We start from the raw sequence: 22803 nt of genomic DNA, 5'->3' as shown, positions 1-22803 counted from the left end.
GACTTGATGCGCTTGCTGTCGTCCACCTTGAGTGCACCGTAGAGTCGTGGAGCACTAGGCTCTGTCGGCAAGACGAGTACCATGTTTGTACCAGCCGATGTCTCATCATCGGCTTTCCTCTGTTTAGGGCGCCACTCCATTTTCCGTGGACGACCCTCTTCATTTAGGGCTCGCTGAACTTTCGCAGCCAGATCAGGTCGTGCCTTCCTTAGCGTATGCAGGTATAACCTCTCGGCTTCCTCCAGGCCGCGCAATCGCTGAACCCTGCGCTTTTGGGAACGGCTGAGTCCGTCAGGGCACCACCTTGGCCGGTGGTACCTGTCTTCTTCTACTTCTCCCTCGTCTTCCGAATCCTCAAGATCTGCCCAACGAGGTGACTCGGCCGCGTTTGCTTTGTGGCGGGAGAGGCCCTAGGCGCTCGAACACGGACACGTTGGCTGCCTCCTTCTTCTTCTTGTTGCATTTCGGGCAATTGCCGATTGTGGGCAATCGGCTCATTCCCGAATCCCAGCGAGTGTCCGAAGAAGGGGCAGTCCCGATGTCCGGCGTTGTCATCTTGCTCCCTTGATGTTTCCGTGGCACGGCGCTCGTGCTCCTCCTCATCGCGATCCTCGCCGACGATGTCTTCCGGCTTCTCTAGCCGGACGATCTCCTCCATCATCATAATTGGACCGTCGGCGTTGGTCATACCGACTCACATATTTGTTGAGGAGGTGATCGAGAGAGGGTCGCCGATATCTTATATTCTTCACCACTCCCTCCGTGACAGAGCGCTTGCCATCATGACGGGGCCGATCGCGTGGAGCGGCCTCCTCTCGTATCCTTGCTATGAGAGCAGCTGCCCTCATCTCCATCTCTCGCGAGTGGTTCCCGGTGTCCTACCATGTTGATGCTGAAACGAGGGACCCGGGCCGGCAACCCTCGGGGTAGGTGACTTCCACCATGTTAACGGCGGGGAAGGGTTGGGTGTCGACCTTCATGGCGTATCGGTTGAAAATTAGCCGCCCCTTCTCTATCGCCGCTTGGATGTGCCGACGCCACACCCTGCGGTCGTTGGTGGCATGGGAGAGCGAGTTGTGGAATTTGCGGTACGGCTTTCCGTTCGGCTCTTTCGCCGTGGGGAACTTGAGACCTTCGGGAATCGTCAAGCTGTTTCTCCTTGAGCAGGAGGTCGAAGATTTGTTCGATCTTGGTCACGTCAAAATCAAATCCCTCGGGCGGCCCCGGTGGCTTTACCCATTTGCAGGACACGGGGTTCCTCCCCGAGTCCACTCAGCCCACCGCTACTTCTTGGTCTCCCGCGGGCGCTTCATCTTCCTCTCGTATCGACCATGACTACGCACGCTTGAACTTGTCTTGGTACAGGTCCGGGTGGCGCTATTCATATGCCGATAGTTTCTGAACCATGTGCGCCGGCGAGGGATAATCTGCTTGGGAGGCCATGTCCTTGAGCTGTGTTGCAAGGCCTCGCTACCGCCAACTCGATCGCTTCCTTTTCAGTTATACGAACCGAATAACATCGGTTCCTAAGATTCCTGAAGCGCTGGATGTACTCGTCACCGTTTCCCGCGCTTCGACGTAGTTGTGCTAGATCGGCAATGCCGGACTCGGAAGCTTCGAATGGTATTGCATATGGAACTGTTCTTCCAATTGCTTCCAAGACCGGATGGAGTTTGCCGGCAAAGAGGTGTACCATCCAAAAGCCGATCCCGTGAGGGACTGTGAAAAGAGCCTCACGCGTAGCTGATCCGACACCGAAGCCGGTCCTAGTTGAGCCAAATATCGGCCGACGTGCTCGATGGAGCTGGAGCCATCCGATCCACCGAATTTGGAGAAGTCGGGGAGCCGATATTTAGGTGGCAGCGGGATCATCTCGTAATCGTCGGGGTACGGCTTGGAATAGCCGATCGCCCTTCTTTTCGGCACCATGCCGAACTGGTCTCTCGGCATGGTACCGATCCGATCCGCTGTGCCTGGCTGTAGGAGTTGCACTCGAAGATTCGCCGGGGTGGCGTACTTAGCCAGCCATGTTTGCTTTTCCAGCTCTGAGCCAACTGCAGGAGCTGGGCTCGGGAGTTTCGTCGGTGTGGCGTACTTAGTTAGCCACGTCTGCTTCTCAAGCTCTGTTGCTGACGTTCCTCCTATCTTCGCCGGAGTCCCCGATGTTGTGGCCTGGTTTGTGAGTGCCCAGTCACCACAATCTGGCACATACGTGCACGCGTATCCTTGAGGGATCTCCTTAGGCGCCTCCATTAAGAACCGGTAGTCACTAGGGTCACCACCAATCTTGTAGACGAGGAATGCCGGTGTAGTCGGCACTTCGGCGAGTGCTGCCAACGCATATGGCAGCGGTGGACTGGGACCGGAATGGCAACTCTCCTTGATGAGTCCCGAGCGCTGGTCCCGACGGCGAGTACCGGTGGCTCATGATCTCCTCGGATTACGCGCAGAGCGACACGCTCCAACACGTTGACCAAGTTTTCGAGTGGCGATGTAGCGAGTGAGCCACCAAGTAGTTGATCTCCTCGCCGCAGTCCCCGGTGCGTTCCTCCGACGGGGCGGAGAGGTCTATCCCATCGAGTGCACCTTGCGGTGAGAATCCCTTCCATCCGATGCCATGGGAACGGGTTCTCTGAAAAGAGCCGATGAGGTCGGCTTCGAGGGTGGCCTTGATCTCGTTGTATTGCTTCTTGAGCTCGTCAGGCAGCTCCTCGTAGGTGACTGGCGTGCCGTCCGCCATCTCAGATGTAGACGGCGATGTGGTCGATGTAGACGATTGTCCCACCGGGCGTGCCAGAATGTGTTGATCGCCAAAACCCACCGGCGGGCAGCGGCCTCGTCAACACCGTAGAGCCGGGAAGAGCCTAGAGCCGCGGCTGGCCGAGACCCCTCCGAGCGACGGCCCGCAATGCTCTTCCGGTCACACGCGGCGATGCGAAGTGCAGGGCGTGCCACCTGACCTATACCCGGCCGGGAAGGTGATGGGGATGCCTCGCTTAGTTTCTCGCAGGGCATACATGTAAACGTTAAATACGAGCCTCGATCGGCTCTCCGGTTATCCTGTGAATCGGCTCAAAGAGCCGATCCACCCATGATTCGTACGGGGTGCACGAATACTTGGTGGTCCTGCTTGATCAAGATGAAGCTAATGAGATCTACGACGATTTAGGGTTTTCACCGCATAATCGGATCATCCTACTCCGAGTTGGGCCTCGCGGCCACGCACGGTGCTCGTAAGCCGATCCTAAACAAGGCCTAAAAACCAACATGGAGTTGATCCTCGGAACATCCTCGTTTAGGACTTGCGAACGCCACCCTACGTGCCACCTGGATCCTCCCCCTTTGTAAGGCCTAACTATTGCGGATATTAAACTAATCCTTGTAGAACAAGGAGCAATCGTAACGGATCAGATCTACTAAATAATGGTCAAGCGGGTGCCGCCCCCACACCTGAGATAGGCGTGAGGGCGGCTAGATATGCAAGGGTTGCACTACGTAAGCATGCTTAAACGAAGAACAATGCTAACCCTAACACATCTAATGATAACTACGTTGCTCGCCATCAAAAGCGCTTCGAGTACGAGCAACGCATGAACAACGTGGGGCTTGTGTCTGCCTAGATCGCAAGATGCGATCTAGGCAGCATGTCGCTTACCTGATAGAAACCCTCGAGACGGAGGAGTTGGCGATGCACCGAGATTGGTTTGTTTGGGGTTGAACGTGAGTTGTTGTTTATTCCATAAGCCCTAGGTACATATTTATAGTCCAGCGGACTTTCTAATGTGGGCGTGCACTAACCGTGCACGAGTAAGATTCTACTTTCTAAACTAAGATGCAATCTAATATTTTACAGATACAAGGGCAATGAAGCCCAACTTAGCATAACAGGCCGATTCACATAATTCTCCATGTATACTTCCTTTAAGCCCATCTTGATTGCAGCCCACCTCTGACTCGGTTAAATTCTGGTGATAACAGGTAGCTACTACCGTATTGGCGCGGCGATGACTGACCTAAACCCCAAGTGCACGGAGGAGGCGCGGTTCTGGCGTATGCGCTGCCCACTCATATGCATGTGGCTTGTTGAACACCACCAGCCGCAAAGAGTGATGAGACAGGCTTGGGTCGTATCGGGAGTGCCCACCAATGTGGCAAGACACGGACAAGGCGCTTCACGGGTAAACTTCGGAATCATGCGATGGAAGATTCTTGATAGAAGAGGTACAAACTAACTTGTTGATTCTTGCGAGGCTTGATAGGCAGCGGCAGAGGAAGATCACAAATTGGCCGATCCATCATAGCGGCCACATCACGGCGTTCCAACATCGCTTGGAAGCGGCACGGAATGCCGACCCCGAGCGGATTGTGCCTCACGACTTCACCGCTTTCAACAACTACCTCGAGTGGTTCCATCGGAACACGCGTATCGAGTTAGTGAAGCGCGCGTATCGTGAAGAGATCTTGGACGACCCCATCCGGTTCGATGAGGTTGGGAAAAGCCGGCACGACACTTTTGCTCGCGAGAGGAGATCGACTTCTATTGCTTCCGAGCTGAACTTCGTGGTAATGGATTCTCTCACTAACTAGTACATCATCTAGATTGCCATGTGCTCGCTTAAATTGTGTATGCTATGTTTGTCACGGCGGGAGGAGATCCGAGAAAACCGCTGAGGAGTGCGAGACTATGTGGGACCAGAGCCACAGAGATGAAAAGCCTGTCGGACCGTTGCGGAATTTCATTAAGGTATGATCACCAACTTTGAATGTACACTATTATGTTCTGGTGGCTTTGTAACCGTGAGTTCCATGACGCGGAACACCGCACGAAAGATGCGGCGGTTAGCGAACTTGCTAGGTTGCCGCGAAGGCGAAATCCCTACATCCTCCTCTTCGAAGAACATGTATGGACTATTTTGTTGCTGTGAAACATGTTCTTACTAATTTCAACTTTTGTAATCTCATGTGTTCATGTTTGTGCAGATTCCTCCCGAGGACGACCTAATTCGAGTCAAGGCGTACTTCCGAAGCGTACCTCCAAGCAACGGTCGGCTTACCGCGTTGAAGCCAAGGGGCAAGGCTCCAAACCGGTACACTCCGGAAGATTATGTCAACCGAGGAAAGAAGGTTGTCACCGAGGAGGATGACGGGCCGCCGCGGAGATCGGCTATGTCGAGGATGAGGAACGACGAGCCGTTCTCTTCGAAGAGGAGGAGGAGGAGGAGGAGGAGGAGGAGCGAGGAGCAGGAGCAGCGGCGAGCGGGAGCGAGCGGCAGGGAGCAGCCAAGGCAGCGGACGAAGAGGATGGCCTTCCGGAAGCAGCCCACGAGGACGGCACGTCGAGGACGCTACTAGGATGTGCTACGTGTTGTTGTGAACTCTATATTCATAAGTATCGATTTGTGAACCCTATGTCATTTCGAACCATGGTCCGTAATGCTACTTGTTGTTTGAATCTACGTGCTACAATGTGACCTATGAAGTGTTATATGTGTATGTCATGAAATTGCTACTTGTTGTGTCCAATGTTGTACTCGTAGACTCGTTGGAGTTTGGTAGGATTTTTCATGTTTTCAACACAAGTCCATGTGTGGCGCCCTTCCCAGCTGGCGCCACAAGTGCTAGTGTGGCGCCCGTGGCATCGGCGCCACACATGCCAACTTATATGAACCATTGGGTCGAAAACATCCGGGGGCTCCGGACGATAAGTCCTTAGCCGTTTTCGCGAGCCTCTATGTGTGGCGCCCGTGGCATCGGCGCCACACATGCTAGTGTGGCGCCGTGTCATCGGCGCCACACATCGAGCCTCGCAAAACGGCTAAGTCCCGGAGGAATTGTCTCACGGTATGTTTTGGGGGATTACAAGTGCATGTGTGGCGCCGTTGGGAGGGCGCCACACATGCCGCCACGTCGGACGGGCGCACCAGCTCAGCGTCGAGGGGGCCACGTCGGCTGGGAGTGTGGCGCCGGCAGGAGCGGAGCCACATGGGCATGTGTGGCGCCCGTGGAAGGGGCGCCACACAAAAGGGTTAGATTGGTGAAATAGTTTCGCCGGAGGGTTAGTCTGTGCTTTTCTTCCACTTTTGGGTTATTTTTGTGTAAATCGCCCCATTGCTGCTACCCATACCGGCTGACTTCTCGGATCCACATTTCGTGGACCCACACGTCATTCTCCTTTTCCGCCTGAGAAGCTCACCCCGCCTCCTGATTGGCCAGGCGTGCCCGTGCCGTTACTCCCGACCCCACCAGCCAGAGACCGTGTGTCTATCTGGCCCCACCCGTCATTCCCTAGATGGCGCCGCCCGACCGCGTGTGCCACCGACGTGTGGGGACAGGTAAGAGCGCATGGCCCACCCGTCGGCCGCGTGCGCGCGGGTATAAACGCCACCGCCGCTGCGGCGACGGCTTCCCACCCCGAGCAACCACCGCTTCGGTTTCTACGGCCACCACCTCACCGCCTGCGACAACCGCGGCGACGTACGGGGGTGGGGGAGGGAAGATTCAGCGCCAGCACACCAACATTCCGGCTACAGTGCTCCGCGCCGCCGACGCGTGAATGGTGCGGCCTCCGGCGTTCCCGTGGATCTGAGCTGCTCTGCTGCGGGGGGCGGTGGCGGACGGTTCCCGACATGGCGATGTCGGCCAAGGAGCGGAAGCTGAGCAGGCTCGGGAGTGGCAAGGGGGCCAACGGGAGCTTCGGCGCGAGGGGTGGCCACCGGCCTCCGCCGCCGGCGGGGACGCGGCGGCGGCTGTTCGCCGCGTTCTTCGCGTTCCTGTGCGCCGGCGCGGTCGTCTTCGGCGGCGTGCACGCCATTGGAGGTGAGCCCCTTCCCTTCCGTTCCCCTGCCCCTGGAATCTGGAGCCCGCGCGCGTGGGGCAAATTGTGTCTTGGTTGGGTTTAGGTGGGTAGCTCAGTGGAATTAATTATTCTCCCACACAGAAATCTCATGGTTAGACTGCTAGAATGTGATGGGATCAATTCGAACGGCTTGAAAAAGAAGAAAAAAATCCAATTTTTAGTACATGCGAATTTCCGTTGCTTTTGTGTTCATCGTCGTCGTCGGAGGAGGTGAGAAATTAAAGGTGGACTCTTTCGCTGTAGATCTGATGGAGTCTTTACCACTCGATTCCTGCATGGGCAACTGCTCGATTCGAGCATTACCTTGCCGTTTCTGGATTGTAACGTTGGCCACAGAGTCACATGCTGCTGCCTTTGGACTGACTGATTGATCCCCGGAATAGTAGAATACAAAAGGCTCACGTCTCCACATGAAGAATGTTTTTGCCGTGCGTCTGAATTTAGGCACGCTTTTAACAAACCCAAATTGGTTATTTCTTCTGACTGATCTCGTGTTCTTGTTTTGATGATGCAGCGTCGTTCCGGCCGGTGCTCATGACGGCGTGGCCGTCGGCGACCCTGAACGCCCTGTCCTCGGAGCGCCGGGTGCAGCAAGCTGGTGGCGATGGCGCCGGCTCCGTTCTGCCTTCGGTCGAAATCCGGCACGCCGTCGCGCTGCCGGACCATGTTCTCCTGATCCTCAGAGACGGGTCTCTGCTGCCAGCTTCCGGGCAGTTCGAGTGCCTGTACTCTGTCGCCAACTCGACGCAGCTGCGCCACCCTCCTCTCTTGGTCGCCACCATGCCGGATGGACCCAGCCTCGTGCATTGCCCTGCCGGACCGTCTGGGGTGGCCGTGTCCCTGTCGCTGGCCCAGTCGCCTCCGGTGACACCGCTCCGATGGGACCAGCTCGTGTACACCGCGCTTCTTGACAGCCGGGATAACTCCACCATTCTGTTTGCCAAAGGGATGAACCTCCGGCCAGGCCGTCTCGGTGTGCCATCACGGTATGAGTGTGTGTTCGGCCGGGACTTGTCGAAGCCCAAGTTTGTTGTCACCTCCCCTGTGATTTCTGCTGCGCAGGAGACATTCCGGTGCGTGACACCTCTCCGTGTTCGCCGGTACCTCAGGATGACAGCTGATGGGAGCAGCAACAGAAACAGTGATGGCAAGCCTATGCTGGTTTCCATCAGGACTAAGGGCCGGGGGAGCTCTACACTCCCCTCGATCGCAGAACCGGAGCCGCTTCCTAGGCCCAACAGGCATCGGCGTACTAGGCATCGGCAACAGAAGGCGCACTCAATGTGTGTATGCACCATGCTGCGCAACCAGGCACGGTTCCTCCGGGAATGGATCAGTTACCACTCCCATATCGGCGTGCAACGGTGGTTCATCTATGACAACAACAGCGATGATGACATTGAGCAAGTCCTCAATACCATGGATCCATCTGCATACAATGTGACACGCCACTTGTGGCCTTGGATGAAATCTCAGGAGGCTGGGTTTGCACATTGTGCGCTCAGGGCCCGTGAGAGCTGTGAGTGGGTGGGGTTCATCGATATCGACGAGTTCTTGCACTTCCCTGGCAACCAAACTCTACAGGATGTCCTCCAGAATTACTCAAGCAAGCCACGGATTGGTGAGCTCAGGACTGCATGCCACAGCTTTGGTCCATCAGGTCGGACTAAGATACCCAAGAAAGGAGTCACAACAGGCTACACCTGTCGGTTGGCTGCCCCGGAGCGCCACAAGTCAATCGTCAGGCCAGATGCATTAAACCCATCGCTGATCAATGTGGTGCACCACTTCCATCTCAAGGAAGGGATGAAGTATGCAAATGTTGGTCAGGGAGTGATGCTGATCAACCACTACAAATACCAAGTCTGGGAGGTGTTCAAGGATAAGTTCTCTGGGCGTGTCGCGACCTATGTTGCTGATTGGCAGGACGAGGAGAATGTTGGATCCAGGGACAGGGCGCCAGGTCTAGGGACCAAACCGGTGGAACCGGAGGATTGGCCGAGTCGGTTCTGTGAAGTATATGACACCGGTTTGAAAGATTTTGTGCATAAAGAGTTCACGGTTCAACAGACTGGAAATCTTCCATGGTAGATGGCGAGGCACTGTATTTAACCCGCACGAGCACAGGATATATGGCATGGAGAAACAGACAGCGAAAAGAAGAAACACGAACTGGGATAGGTAGTACAGTGATTTTTGCTCTTTGGTATATGGTTAGGCTTTGTTGTTAGATTGCTTTCCTTAGTTCAGAATCATCTTTTTTTTTTAACATATCATATCTAGAGAGAAATGATTCTTTTGTAGATACAACAGTTCACTGTTGAAATGGAAAATGCATACTTGACTTTCCTTTTCTGGTTTTTTTGTCTAATTTTACTGTAGATCTGAAGAACAGAAAAATGCAATGCTTTATTTAGCTGATCACCAATCTAGGCAAACTAATAGTTTATGGAGAGTAAGTGGTCCTGAAGGAATATTTGACTTTTCATGGAAAAATTTACATCCGGACAATCTATGCCGCCTGCTTTCTTTTACTTTATATTTGCATGATGACAACCTTATGCCTAGCATCTTTAGATGTAACTCGTAGTTGCTTTTGGGAAAATACCATTCTCCTATCAAATCAGCCAATTTCTTAGAGAAAAATCAACGCTAAAGCAACTGGATCCACATCCAGATCACTCTCATAACAAGCTTTCCTCCAGAACGCTCCCGTAACCATTGTTTTCTTCTCCTCTTTTAGTACTGAACTTTCAGGGTGGCTTTGGTTACTGGCTTAATTAACCTAACACATACACAAGGACACTAGATAAAACCTGGGCTTCTTTTCCTCATAATTCCAGTGGCTTACTGTTCCTACTTTATTTATGTGTTTAAGTTGGTTGAAAGGACCCTCTCCAGTGTTTCCAGATCTGTATTATTCTAGTACCACTATACTAGGTTTACCAGGACAGGTTTCTACTAGCTAAAGTCAAAGCCAGGAATCAAGCTGGCAAAACATTCTTTTAATTGCCTAATCTCCGCTCCCCAAATCAGTCATTGGCCCATTGTTTCTGTATGTTTGTTTTGCTGTACCAATCAAGGAAAGCTCTGGACAGGAAGCACGAGAGCCGGTTTGGTGCCTTCTGGGGATGCTGCCATTTGGTGCCGCTGATGAAGACTGGAGGAGTAAACTAGTACACAATTGAGCTGTGATCTGGCATCGTTTGGTGCCCCGTTTGGTGCCCCATCATTGTATAATACAAGGTTCACATGTATAATAATAATGGTACCTCTGTCTAAATAGACGTCTGAGATTTATTTAAATCTAGATGTATTTAGATGGTATTTAGTGTCTAGATACATCTAGATTTAGACAAACCTTATACATCTATTTATAGACGGAAGGAGTAATAATAATACTATTTGGAGACTTGGATTGCATGTATGTGGACATATGAGCTTCCCATGATAGCTGAATACTGTTCCTAGGTTGCTGGATGTGGGGTGCTGTAGTGCCTGAATTTCTGGCAGGTATCACTGCAAATTGGAGGGATGAGATCTGGCTTAGGTTTAGAGGTAGAGGCACTCATCTGACACCACCCAGGGAAGAAGTTCCTGTACAAATTTGCAGAACTGTTGGTGATGATAGGGAGCAGAGTGCGAGGATCCACATGGGGTATAGTGCTGGGTTCCACACTATCTGTAACCTGTAAATTTCTGCATATGAAAGTTTGTTTGACAGTTACACTGGTGATTTCTCTGCAAAACCACAGGTTCTTGTACTTGGCAAGTCCTGACCAAAAAGAAGTTGCCAGGGTTTTTTTCTCCCTTGTGGAGTTGTGAGCTGTGACTACTGACTAGCCAGCATCACGATATGCACAGAGCGGATGTGCCAACCATTATCATTATTTTCTTCTTTTGCCTTTGGAACACTGAACCAAAAATACATAAAAAGATGTCACGAGGTAGTTGAGGAGAAATACGGGTGCTGTGCAATGGCGGGCGGATGCTGAGGCGCTGTCGGCTGACGCTAACTCGACGAACAATCTTCCGCTGCTGTGCTGTAGCATTCGACCGTTGTGCAAGTAAACCAATCCCAGCTGCATGGCAGCCATCGCCAACTCGACGAATCACCAGAAGGAGAAGAAGCAGATGAAGTGCCGTCCCAATCATACGCCTAATAATACCAACAACCTGCCTAGCGAACGATTTGGACGCGCATGCGTCTTGCGATTCTTCGCCCTTAAATTGGATTTTTAGTGTCTTGTTCGAATAAACCGGGCAAATAAATATAGGTGTTGGTTAGTCTGCTCCACACAAATTAATCCAATACTTTGTGAGGAGCTGACGGTGATATATGACGGATTGACGGTGCATTAGTGTGGAAAAAATACATACGCACGAACTATTGGATTTACATATCCTTTTGAGGATCTGGGACTGCCCGGTTGAATTATATGAAATCATACATAATCATACGTTTCCCAAACAAAATAAAAAAGCACGATTATATGATTTATATTTTTTTTTGTCAAATGCGTTATCTACTCTTTTGGGGATGGGGTAATTAAAGTGACAAACGAGACCATAGGATCTTTGGTGCAAAAAATTGTCCTCTCATTCTACAAAAATTTAGAAAAAAAGAGAGTTTGAGTTGTTCATAAACAATGCAGTATGATCTAATAAATTCAAAAAAAAAACTCAATTTTTTACTATTCTATTTTGAAAACCCTTTTGCTTGTAGGTCGATCGAAATTAAATAAGTTCTAGAATCCAATTGCACATGGAATTGGATGGCCTCATCCCTTGAGAATTGTGTATGGGTGCGCAGCCCTTTTTCCAATTGCACATGGAATTGGATGGCCTCATCTAACCGAGAATAAAGTTAGTTCTAGGTCGATCTAGAATTAGCAACATCTTTCTAAATACATCTCAAGTAAAAGGAAAATCACACAATCAGTTCCTACTTTCGAATACCATTACTAATGAATGGTAATATTAATCACTTGTGTTCGAAACATTTTAACATTTTGAAATGGATTTATAATTTTGTTTTGTAATTTATTTTTCTTGAAAGAGGCACATGGGCCGGTCCGGCCGGCAGGAAAGTCCATCGGGCTGCCCTGGGTCAGGCCGGGCAGTGCCGTGCTGGGCCGACTCGATGGCCAGGATTAGCCCAAACTTCTGGAGGCTGGCTCCCTCACCAATCACCAATTCACCATCCTCTCAGTCCAAGCCCTAGGCGCACTCCCCAGTCCTCCTCCCACGCCGCCTCTTCCACCTCCGGCCGGCCGACGCCTCCGTTCCGCCGCGAAACTCCCTTCAAAACCCCGTGATATCCCTAATTTCCCGCAAGAAAGTGCAGTGCAGACGACACATTCGCTCGCGCGACGCTGCTTCCTCGTTGATTCTGCCACTTCCCCAAGTCGATCGAATCGATCGAGGCCCAACCATGGCTGCCGGCGAGTCATCCGCTTGCCACATTGTCCCTACAAGAGACAGCAACATCTTCCGTTTCCGGGTAAGGCTCCCGTCGTCCGAGGATGCCACCCCTGAACTACTAGAGTCGACCACGGTCGTTGCTGGATGCAGATTCCGTACGTTGTACTGGCCTGCACGCACGAGCTACAGCGACATGTTCGGTATCCTCCCGAGTGGCCCCGTTCTGAAAGCCGCTGCCAAGGTGTCCACACACATGGTTTTGCTCGACAAGACCGGCACACCGGCACCTTCCATCGGGACTGGGTTTCACGTTGATGGTGTGCTCTTCTTGTGCGCACCGAGAGAAGATCTCAAGTCCAACTGTGTTGTGGACAACCACTTCGTGGTGCTCTGCTCTGTGAACATTGAGCACCATTCAGATCCAGCGATCCCTCCATGGGCACCTCCGTCTTCATCAACGGAGAATGAGCTCCCACATTTGGCTCATAATCTGGCCGTGCTGTGGGGTAAACAAGAACTCACTGACGTTTCCTTCGACGTTGGAGGGGAGAGCCTCGGTGCACATCGCCTGGTGCTCGCGGCCGCATCAGCAGTCTTTAGAGCGGAGCTGTACGGCCCCATGGCCGAAAGCAACATGACATCTATTATCACCATCCAAGATATGGAGGCCTCCACCTTCAGATCTATGCTCCATTTCATATACCATGGTTCATTACCCGACGCTGGCAAGATAGTTGTTCCTTCCGCTGTGGCAGAATACCAGCATCTGCTTGTAGCTGCTGACAGGTACGCGGTGGAGAGGCTAAAGAAGATCTGTGAGGACAAGCTATGTGCTGATGGTATCACGGTTGACGAGTGTGGTTTCAATGTTGGAGCTGGCGGAGCAGCACGCCTGCTCCAATCTCAAGGCTAGGTGCTTCGGTTTCTCGCTGACGGTGACAATTTCAAGGTGGTTGCGACATCCGGTGAGTACCTCCGTTTGATGCAGAGCTTTCCGAATCTCTTGGCTGAAGCACGCGATCGGTTCAAGATAGCACATGAAAAGCCGGCCATCATGGACCCTGGCTCTCGCAAGAAAACTAGACTATGTTAGGCACATGACGACGCGATGAATTGTACCCCGGTCGTATGTTGTTCTTATGTTCCTGTTTAGCTTGCTCTTTCTAGTAACATTGTCTATTTATTTGAAGCAACAAGAACCAACTGAATAAAAATTCTCCTCTATGTGTTGTATGTTGCTACAATTATGTTCCACTGTCGTGTTATATCGGTGCAAGTAGGAACAGTTCTTTATGATCGCAGTACGTAGGCAAGCCTATAGTTCTCTTCTCCCTTAAGTCAGAAATTGTTATTTTTAATATTTCAGTAGATGTTAGTTTGGCTGTTGATGCCACGTGACAACACAACCAGTTTCTGGGCAAATTCCTATAGAACTTGTATCATTCTGAAAGGATTTTCAAAAGGATACTAGGACTGCTCTAGCTCATTGAGAGAACAGTCCTTGCAATATGTCGAGGCCTGAGACTTCTTGTTGGGGGATAACCCCGGTATGCCAAAGGCATGCCAAACCGGATGGCGTATGCCATCAAGATACCGGTTTAATGTTCGTACCGGAACCTAAGGATAAGAGTTTAGCTAAGTGGAGCTAAGCCGGTATCCCCAATAGGGGTATACCGGAACCCGGTAAAGAAGATACCGGAAGGGAGAGCCTGTCGCGGCGGACTCGGTCAAAGATTCTCTCCCAAAGCTAGAAGACAAAGATGAGCTAAGCAAAGTAACTTTAGACGAAGGGCTGACGATAAAGAGAAGGGTGACGGTCAAAGAAGCCGGAGGACGTCAGCGCCCCTGATTAAAGAGGACTCCGGTGTCATCTATGATTAAAGTAGCTTTGTAAAGTAGTTTGTCTAGTCAAAGATGCCATTAGGGTTTCTTCCGAGTGTAAGCCACCCTCTCCCTATATAAGGAGAGGGGTACTGCCTCCTACAGGCGCGAGACCACAGAGAAATCAGTGTACAACAGCTTGTAACCATGTTGAGATCAATGAAGTTAGCGATCTAGTAAAGAGTTCTTCCTCTTGTCTCTCTTCTTGCATACCGGCCTTTGGTTGTGTTCTTGAGGAAAGCATCCGGAAGTTCTTCCCATCTAATCGCAAACCCTCCCCCGAATCCTCATACGTCCATTCGGCCCCAACTTAAGCCATCCTATGGCATCCGCTCGTTCACCACGACGACGGTTGGCGCCCACCGTGGGGCATGAAGTGGCGCATGCCTGGAGTACACATTCGGGCGGGCCTCCTCGAGTTCGCCGGCGAACGGACGGTGTCCGCGCTTGTGCGAGCTTCTACTCCATCGATTTCATCAACGACAACGCGGGCTGCTTCGCCAACGGCGGCATCTTCCCAAGAACGGCCGCATCATCGAGTTCGGCAGCCCACCGCATCTACTTCGGCACCGTCCCCGTGCGCCGGCGCCTCTCGCCGGTGCTCTGGTGGCACCGGACCCGCCAAGATGGCTCTGTCGCTGGTCGCGCCGCCGGCAGCGTCGAGGTAATGATGACCGGTGTGGCTGGTGCAGGAAAGGAGGTTGCGGGCTGAAGGTGCCGGTCGCGCGGTTTCGACCCGTGCGGCTAAGCCACCGCCGGAGCGCGACGCAGGCGCGGCGGGAGCATCTTCCGCACCACCGGCAACGCCTCTCCAAACGGCGATGAACGCGCCGGCGACCCCCATCGCGCAGAACATCGACCCGGCAGCGGCTCAGGCGGAGCTGGAGGCGCAGCGCCTAAGGATACTCGAGAGCGGCAAAGACGTCGTCAAGGCGCAGCGCGAGCTGAACCTAACCGTACGTGAGTATAACGCTGCCCATGGCTTTGCTTCTGTTAGCGCTCATGCCGCTAGGATGCCGGAAAACCGGCTTAAGGCTCGCAATCTAGATCGGGATTTGCGTAAGGAAGTTCTTACCGGCAAGAGTACCTCTGCATCTGTTAGTATTGTAGAGAAACCTAAGTATAGCAGTCCGGATAAAACCATAAAAGCTGCTAAGGCTGCTGTAGATCTGTGTGACTCGCTTACCGGAGAGGCTCTGGCAAAGCAACAAGAGCGTGTCAGAGCTGCTAGATACCGTAGAGCAGCAGAACGCCGAGCGACTGGCTAAGCCGAACAAGGCTATAGCCTCGAAATCCGCGCGTTCAACAAAGAATGCCGGAAGCAAGTCCCATGGGCAGGCCTCGTCCCCCATCCGGACAGAAGAAAAGAAAAAGAAGTGAACGCACGGCAGATGACCGTGTATGATCCGGTCCTTGCCGGTAAACAAAAAGCCGGGCAACACGATGCCGGTAGAAAAAGCCAAGGGGCAGAACGAGGCTACGCCAAGGAAGGCTATGCCGGAAACAATCATGCCGGTAGACACGAAACCGGGCAAAACTATCCGGCTGCAAGGGCAGCGTATGATGAAGATGAGGAAGAGATGCCTCCACCAAGGTACCGGCAGGCAAGGGCCGCGGCACCAGAACGTTACGATGAAGCCGATTCTGCAAGACCGGCAGCATACCGGAACCCGTTGGGGGAACGCTTGGGAGAGAGATACCTACCGGAACGGGATGCGAGGCACCGTCTGGATAGAGTGTACTTGTCGAAATGATCGAGGAGGAAGGTCCTCCAGGTCCAAAATGCTTTGGCCCAATAATCATGAGAGAAAAACCACCAGTTCGCAACTTCACGTTGCCCCGTGACACAAAAACATACGACTTGTGACTTTGGACTTTGGGGTGGGGTGGGGTGGGGTGGAGGCGGAACCGACTCTCATACTCTCTCTCTCAGACATCTCTTCTCTCTCAAGCAGGTTGCAGCACAAGGGCGTTCGTGCCGGCCGTAGCCATGGCAGCACTAGATATGTCAGGGTGACTCTCCTCTCTCTGCGCGCGTAGGTCTTCTCTCTCTTGGGCGAAGTCTAGTGGGTTCATTTCGTTACCACAACGATGAAAGTCACCACCCATGGAGATGCAGTTGTCCTCTCTATGTCTGTCTAGTGGCACCATTACATTTCCTGGACTTTCTCCTTTTTTTTTCTATCTCATGTGTCCCCAAGCGCGGCCGCATTCAGATGAGTTGCCAACATTTTCTGAATTCTTCAGTCCTGCAGGCACGCTGCGGCTAACAGAAGAGGCTGCCAAGTTGGGGAACTGTACAATCCATTTTTTTTGAGGTAAACTGTACAATCCATTTTTGTAGGAAAACATGGCAAATTATTCTATGAACCAGATGCTGGCTCACGTCCCAATCTAGATAGCTAGAAAAACAGGGATTTTCACCGGATCATGAATGATATGAAAGAAAAACAGGTACGGTTGTAAGATTTTCATTCAACAAAAAAGCTTGGCATGATGACAAACATCAGGACATGGTTCTCGCCAGATCAAAAGATAAAGCAAGCTTTGATCGCTTTGCCAATTCAGTTTCACCACGATATGTTCTTACTGGAAAATCTGAGAATTGTCTCTACTAAGAAAATACAAAAGGTAGATAAGACATTGCAAGCCAACTAATCAGCAAGAGCATGAGAAAAAAATAGCATGACCTCCCATGTTTCTAGTAGATCCACGACAGACAGCTAAACATTGAGAAACAAATTTGCACAGGCCAGCATATTTAAGCATTTTAAGAGTCAAAATGAACCAGCGTAACCAGCACATCAAAGGCAAAGCCAACAGATCCACGCATGGCATCAAAATAAGTTCCAGTTCTGGCACATTCACTGATGGTTAACCATTACAGCACAACATGAATTACAAAAAAATTCTCTCGGATCTGAGATCTCAGCTGGCAAGCGCAACCAAGGCTGCGACATGCATACAGATGGGTCTTCTTCCAGCTTCATGACAATGATGCCCAGGTTGCTGCTGCTGCAACAGGTGTGAAAGCTTCTCTGCTAACCCAGATGTCCTCTTCCTGGTTCCTTCAACAAATTACCATGACCTGGTGACCACAATTCAAGAAACAAAACAGTGAGAGTGCACTATGAATGTCAAGCCAAAGTAGATGCACATCATATCATAGTTCACATAATCAATCTTGAACATGGCAACAAAGGACATAACATTTATAATTGAACTCCAGTTAAAAGACAACATGTGCATCAAATAAGTTTCAGTTCTGAACTAACTAGCATAGATGATATATGACTAGCAAAGAAAAATTATAAGAAATGCAAACCAGAAAACATGCCTCGCTGTATCATGGAAAACTAGGTGATTCAACTACACGACATATAGCACATTCTAGTACCAGAAAAACACCATGAATTCCTAAAAGTTGAAGCACCACATATTCGTAAACTAGAGAATGAATATATCCCACCAATAAATAAGAGCTTATGTTGTGAGATAACCATATCGCAAACAATCGCCAAAAAATGCACCATTCAATAAAACCTGTATCCCAGTACATGCAAGGCAGTGTAATCCAGTGAGGGCGACGTTCCATTCTTGCCACGACACGAGCGAAACAGCATCGCTGGTCCCCGATGATGCCAAACTCGCTCTGCTTGTCCCAGGTAGGTTCCACTCAATAGTCAACCAGCTGCATCCCTGAACCAGCAGCGTTTCTCCCTTGACCCAGCTCCACAAATAGCACATCCTTGCTCCAGTCAGCGGCGCGGACTGGGTAGTGAAGCTCACTGAACATGAAAAATTGCATCAATGCAGAAATATGCATGGGAAAGATAAGCAACCAGAATGTACTTAAATACTGATACGCCCTGTAATTGCAACATATGCCAGCAAAACTTAGATACAATCATCTTATGTCTCTGCAACGTAAAATAAGAGCATCGGCATATGAACATGAGTGTTAAGGTACACCAGTTCTGAAATAAAATAGCATAAATGATAGATGGCTGTAGCACCGAAAATTTATAGGAAATGCAAACCAGAAAGTAGGCCTCGCCGTACCATCAAAACCAGGTGACTCAACTGCACGATCAACAACACATTCCAGTGCCAGAAAAGCAGCACAAATTCCTAAAAGTTGAAGCGCCACATATTCGTAAACTAGAAAATGAACCATGCTAACCAATAATGAAGAGCTATTATCTCGCGAGATACCATAATGCCAAAAATTGCACCATTCAACAGAGCATGTATCCCAGCACATGCAAGGCAGTGTAATCTAGTGAGAGCATTGTTCCACTCTTACCACGACATGTGCAAAACAGCGCCGCTGGCCCCGGCGATGCCCAACTCGCACGGCTTGTCCCAAGTAGGTCAAACTCAATAGTCAACTAGCTGCATCCCTGAACCAGTAGCGCTACTCCCTTGGCCCAGCTCCACAGACACTTTATCCTTGCACCGGTCGGCGGCGCAGACTGGGTAGCGAAGCTCCTTGCACATGAAAATTTGCGTCAATGCAGCAATATGCATGGGAAAGAAAAGCAATCAGAATGTGCTTGAATACTCATATGCCCTATAATTGCAACATATGCCAGCAAAACTTAAATACAATCATCCCATGTCTCAGCTACTTAAAATAAGAGCATCAGCATATGAATATGACAGTTGTAGAATCCACTTTATATTGCAGTATAATATGTACAGCATACACCTACGGCGCAGCAGTTCTAGAACATACAAGGTACCCTTGAATTAGTATCCAGAATTCACCCACTCCTAATTTTGCATACACCAAAGGGATAGTTGCCAATTTATTTATTTGAAATGAAATGAGATTTTAATATACCATGTCCATCTATAAGAAGATCATCAGCTACCGTAATTAAGCATACACCTAAGCAGCACTCGCTATTTTTTCAGAAAAGATCAAATATATGTAAGCGCTCAAACTTCCCAGGTTACTGGAACAAAACACTCCAACCCAGCAAAGAATGGTCAGGTTCAAACAAGCTCGAGCCTTTCTCTGCAGCAACAATTGCATGGCAGACAAAAATCACAAATTTTTCAGAGAAGGCAGCGAGATGAACCTTATTGCAATGACAAACAAAGAGAATGATTAGAATAGAACATTCCCATTTTGACATGTTCAAAAGCTACACACCTGGAGAGCTACAAGATAGCACAAATTTTGTCACCACAAAATAGCACATCAAATTCTTGGACAAGCTCATGAGCTCTTTCTTACTAGATATAGATATAGATGATGTAGCGTTAATTTATCATACAGTTAAGCAGCAGTCCCATTTTCTTGTATTTATTTACCATAATAAACCAAACACTAAACAAAGATTTTGAGAAAGCTCACAAGATGTTGTCACTCGTTTACCAGTACATAGATGGTCCATTAAGCAAGCATACAACAGCTAGCAAACTGTACATATATATGCACGTGATTGTCTATTGTGATGCACAAGGGGCGGCATGAACCAAAACAACTGCGAATTTATATTAAACAGTGGCGAAGGGAAGGCGCCTTACCAGGAGCCATTCTCGTCCCCAAGCAGAGCAAGACCTGCCTCCTGAAACCACGGCCACCCATCCTCACCATCAGCATTGTACCACCATCCTGCAAAGCAATAGCTAGGGTTATCGCAGTAAATAAATTCTGCAGAATTCCATAAGCGAGAGTGGAACAGGGTTGAGATGAAGGGAGGCTGGGGTGCTCACCAGCGTTCATCTCCCTGGCTGCTGTCAGAGCAGAGTAGCATCAGCAGCAGGTCTGCCACCTCGTCCTTGTCAAGGGTGATCAGCCTGTCCTGGATGAGTAGGTTGGGGGCGGTACAAGGCGGGAGCTGCAGGTCGGGGAAAAAGGGGTGTGTTTTGCTCCGTTTGAAGGCCCTGGAGCAGCAAGCAGACAGCCACCACGAGCAGGAGGTCCAGGTAGGGCGGTGAAGATGGTGGCTTTTGCTCCGCTGCCACTCACTTGGGTATGATCCAAGCAATCTGCCAATGCATAGATGTTGAACATTAGTAGGTCCCCGTAACCCCAGCAGCAAGAACATGAATACTACTAATAACTAGGTCGAGCCTAGATAGATAAATCGAGGGGAGCTACTGTGTAGGGGAAAAGGAGAGGACTTTCAGGTTGGTGAGTGTCGTGGTAGTCGGGATCGATCCGGGCGAGCCGCAGACGCCCAGCTGCAGCAGCTCCGGCGCGTGGCCTGTCTTGCCGTGCCGGCGACCACACACTAGCATGAGCTAGGTAGGTCGGCCATCACCTCCTCCTTTTCTGCACGGGGACGAACTTCAGCAAGATGGAATCGAGGTATGTAGGCGTAGCTAGAGTGGAGGAGATTGTGAGCTTACCAAGGTTGGCAAGCTCGACGCGGATGCCATGGAGGAGGGCTGCTGCTGCTTGGGCCCTGGCATCGCCATGGCCGCCCACGGCTGGTGCAGCTCCCTCCGGACAAGGGCCTCTCCATTCTCCGGGGGCGCGGGGAGGCAGGGGCGGCGCGGGGACTGGGGGAGAAGTGAAGGTGGTGGTAGGAGGAGGGGCGGGGAGGCTAGGTCCTGGTGCGGGAGGGACGGCGAGGTGGCCGGCGGGAAGGAGGCGGCGACGAGGAGAAAGGGGATTTCTTGGCTGGGAATTTGGGAAAGGAGAGGATACGGGTGGTAGGTTGGGGTTTCGTCTCCAAATTCCAATCTTTACTTTTTGAGCCAAAGCTCCCGTCCCAAATTTGGCTCGCAACTCAAATTTTTCCCAAAATCTCCCGCTCATCCCGAATTGTTACAAGTTTCCCGCTGGATCTGTCTATTCAGAGTAGAAGTACAACCGCGCAGGTCTATCCAGAATAGAAAGTACAGCCGCGCGGGATTCTAAAATTTGTTTGTGTCCCTTCCCGCAGCAAGGAATCCCTGAAAAAAAACCTTGCTTCTTATACCCTTTCCTCTACAAATCGTAGTAGTAGTTTTATTCTAAAATCTCCGTGAAAAGCAAACTCACAACAAGAGACACTTTAGTATGATATGGAAGCAAATAACACTTAGCAAAATTGACCATTCACTTATTCCAGGCCTGAAATTGATTCACGGCCAACTACACTAAAAAAATTAGTAATACATTTTGGAAGCAAAACTTAAAGATGATGTAAATAATAAGATCTAAACAAACTTGTATATATGTCAACTATTTTTGTCTCCTCAATGTACACCTATATTATTTCCATCGACTGAGATTACCATCTGTGATATGGTAGTGCATGGAGATTGTAGCTACTCACCGTCACCATCCACAATAGGTATCGAGAGGTCAGCGATGGACCCGCTGAGGCGGTGGCGATGAGGCGGCTAGCGTACGTTGAGTTACTTCATCGGCTCCGCCCTCCAACGAGGTTTTCTAATTCGGCGATGAGGCTGCTAATGTACAATTAGTTACTTCATCAGCTCCGTCCTCCGATGAGGTTTTCTAATCCGGCGATGATGCGGCTAGTGTATGTTGAGTTACTTCGGCATCTCCATCCCACGACGAGGTTTTCTAATCCAGCGATGATGCGGGTAGTGTATGTTGAGTTACTTCGTCATCTCCATCCACCGATGAGGTCTTCTAATTCGATGATGAGGCGTCGACTTCGTCCTCCAACGAGGTTTTCTAATGCGGCAATGTGGCGGTGTATCGGCGACGGGAGGACATGACTCATGTGGCAGAGACTGGAACTAAATATATAAGTCTAACAAAAAATTAAGGTGTATGTACCAAATTGAGTAGTTGTAAGGTAGACTTAAATTTGAGAAGAAACAAAGATAACTAATGGGGATATATGTATCCTGAAATCAAAATCAATGGGAAAATAAAAATATTAATGTGAATATAAAACAATAAGTGTGATTGGATTATATCATGGTGAAATACACTGTTAAAATATAAGAACAGTTTGAGACTCCACCTAGAAAATCAAGTAACAAATCAGCAAAACTCCTCCAGGATTCCGGTGGCCTCGTTGGTGATGACAAGCTAGAAAGTCTCCCTACATCATCGGCACCACGATCCGAGGGTGAGGCGGAGGATCATGACAAGTGGTCGATCGAATATCACGACAACCCATATATAGTAAGCTATCGGCATTGTGGATGTAATTGCCCCACTTTCGACTCCCAATGTTGATGCGCCCGATGGCGACAATGCCGCGAGTCGCGTCACCTCTTTGCTTGCCATGTCCAAAAGTTGTGGTGCTTTTCTCGGTGGTAGATTCCGAGATATGGTTGTGTGGGGTCAGCGACTTCTTCCTCTGTGCTTCTTCCATCTGCATGTTTAGTGCAATGTAACCATGGAAGGCCAGAGGTAAGGCAGGGAAAATAGGTCCGAATGGCAAGCCTACGTCATCGGTCAAAGGCAAGCAAAGTCATAATCGCCGAGTGATGTGGTATACTATTCTAGGGTTTTCTAGTTTCGGCTTTAAGAAAATTATCGAGACACACTAATCGCTTGAAACTCATTTCAGAATAATTTCATCACAAATGTAAATGTAGATTAATAATTTTTTAATATACTCTAACTACAATGACAAGACGGTAACTTGTCAAGTGGCAATTAATGGTTGTGAGTAGATCACTAAATTTGGCGTTTATACTGTTGGTCGTAACGG

The 22803-nt window shown here is 50.1% G+C and overlaps 1 protein-coding gene and 1 pseudogene across 1 annotated transcript; both read left to right on the top strand.

Moving 5' to 3' along the window:
- Window positions 1-6554: 6554 nt before the first annotated feature.
- Window positions 6555-9206, top strand: LOC124683199 (glycosyltransferase family 92 protein Os08g0121900-like). The gene is made up of 2 exons (XM_047217761.1): window positions 6555-6816; window positions 7371-9206. Exons 1-2 carry the CDS (start codon window positions 6627-6629, stop codon window positions 8945-8947), a joined length of 1767 nt encoding a protein of 588 aa, XP_047073717.1. The 5' UTR covers window positions 6555-6626; the 3' UTR covers window positions 8948-9206.
- A 3072-nt stretch (window positions 9207-12278) lies between these two features.
- Window positions 12279-13373, top strand: LOC124655229 (annotated as a pseudogene).
- Window positions 13374-22803: the final 9430 nt, after the last annotated feature.

This window comes from Lolium rigidum, chromosome 1 (genome assembly GCF_022539505.1).
Source record: "Lolium rigidum isolate FL_2022 chromosome 1, APGP_CSIRO_Lrig_0.1, whole genome shotgun sequence".
In the NCBI taxonomy this organism is placed as follows: domain Eukaryota; kingdom Viridiplantae; phylum Streptophyta; class Magnoliopsida; order Poales; family Poaceae; genus Lolium; species Lolium rigidum.
Note: the sequence above shows the minus strand (reverse complement) of the source record. Positions and strands in the feature narration are given on the sequence as shown.

Coding starts and splice junctions, on each gene's coding strand:
- LOC124683199 (XM_047217761.1), top strand. CDS start 6,627: ATGGCGATGTCGGCCAAGGAGCGGAAGCTGAGCAGGCTCGGGAGTGGC. Junction 6,817..7,370: donor CGGCGTGCACGCCATTGGAG/GTGAGCCCCTTC, acceptor TTGATGATGCAG/CGTCGTTCCGGCCGGTGCTC.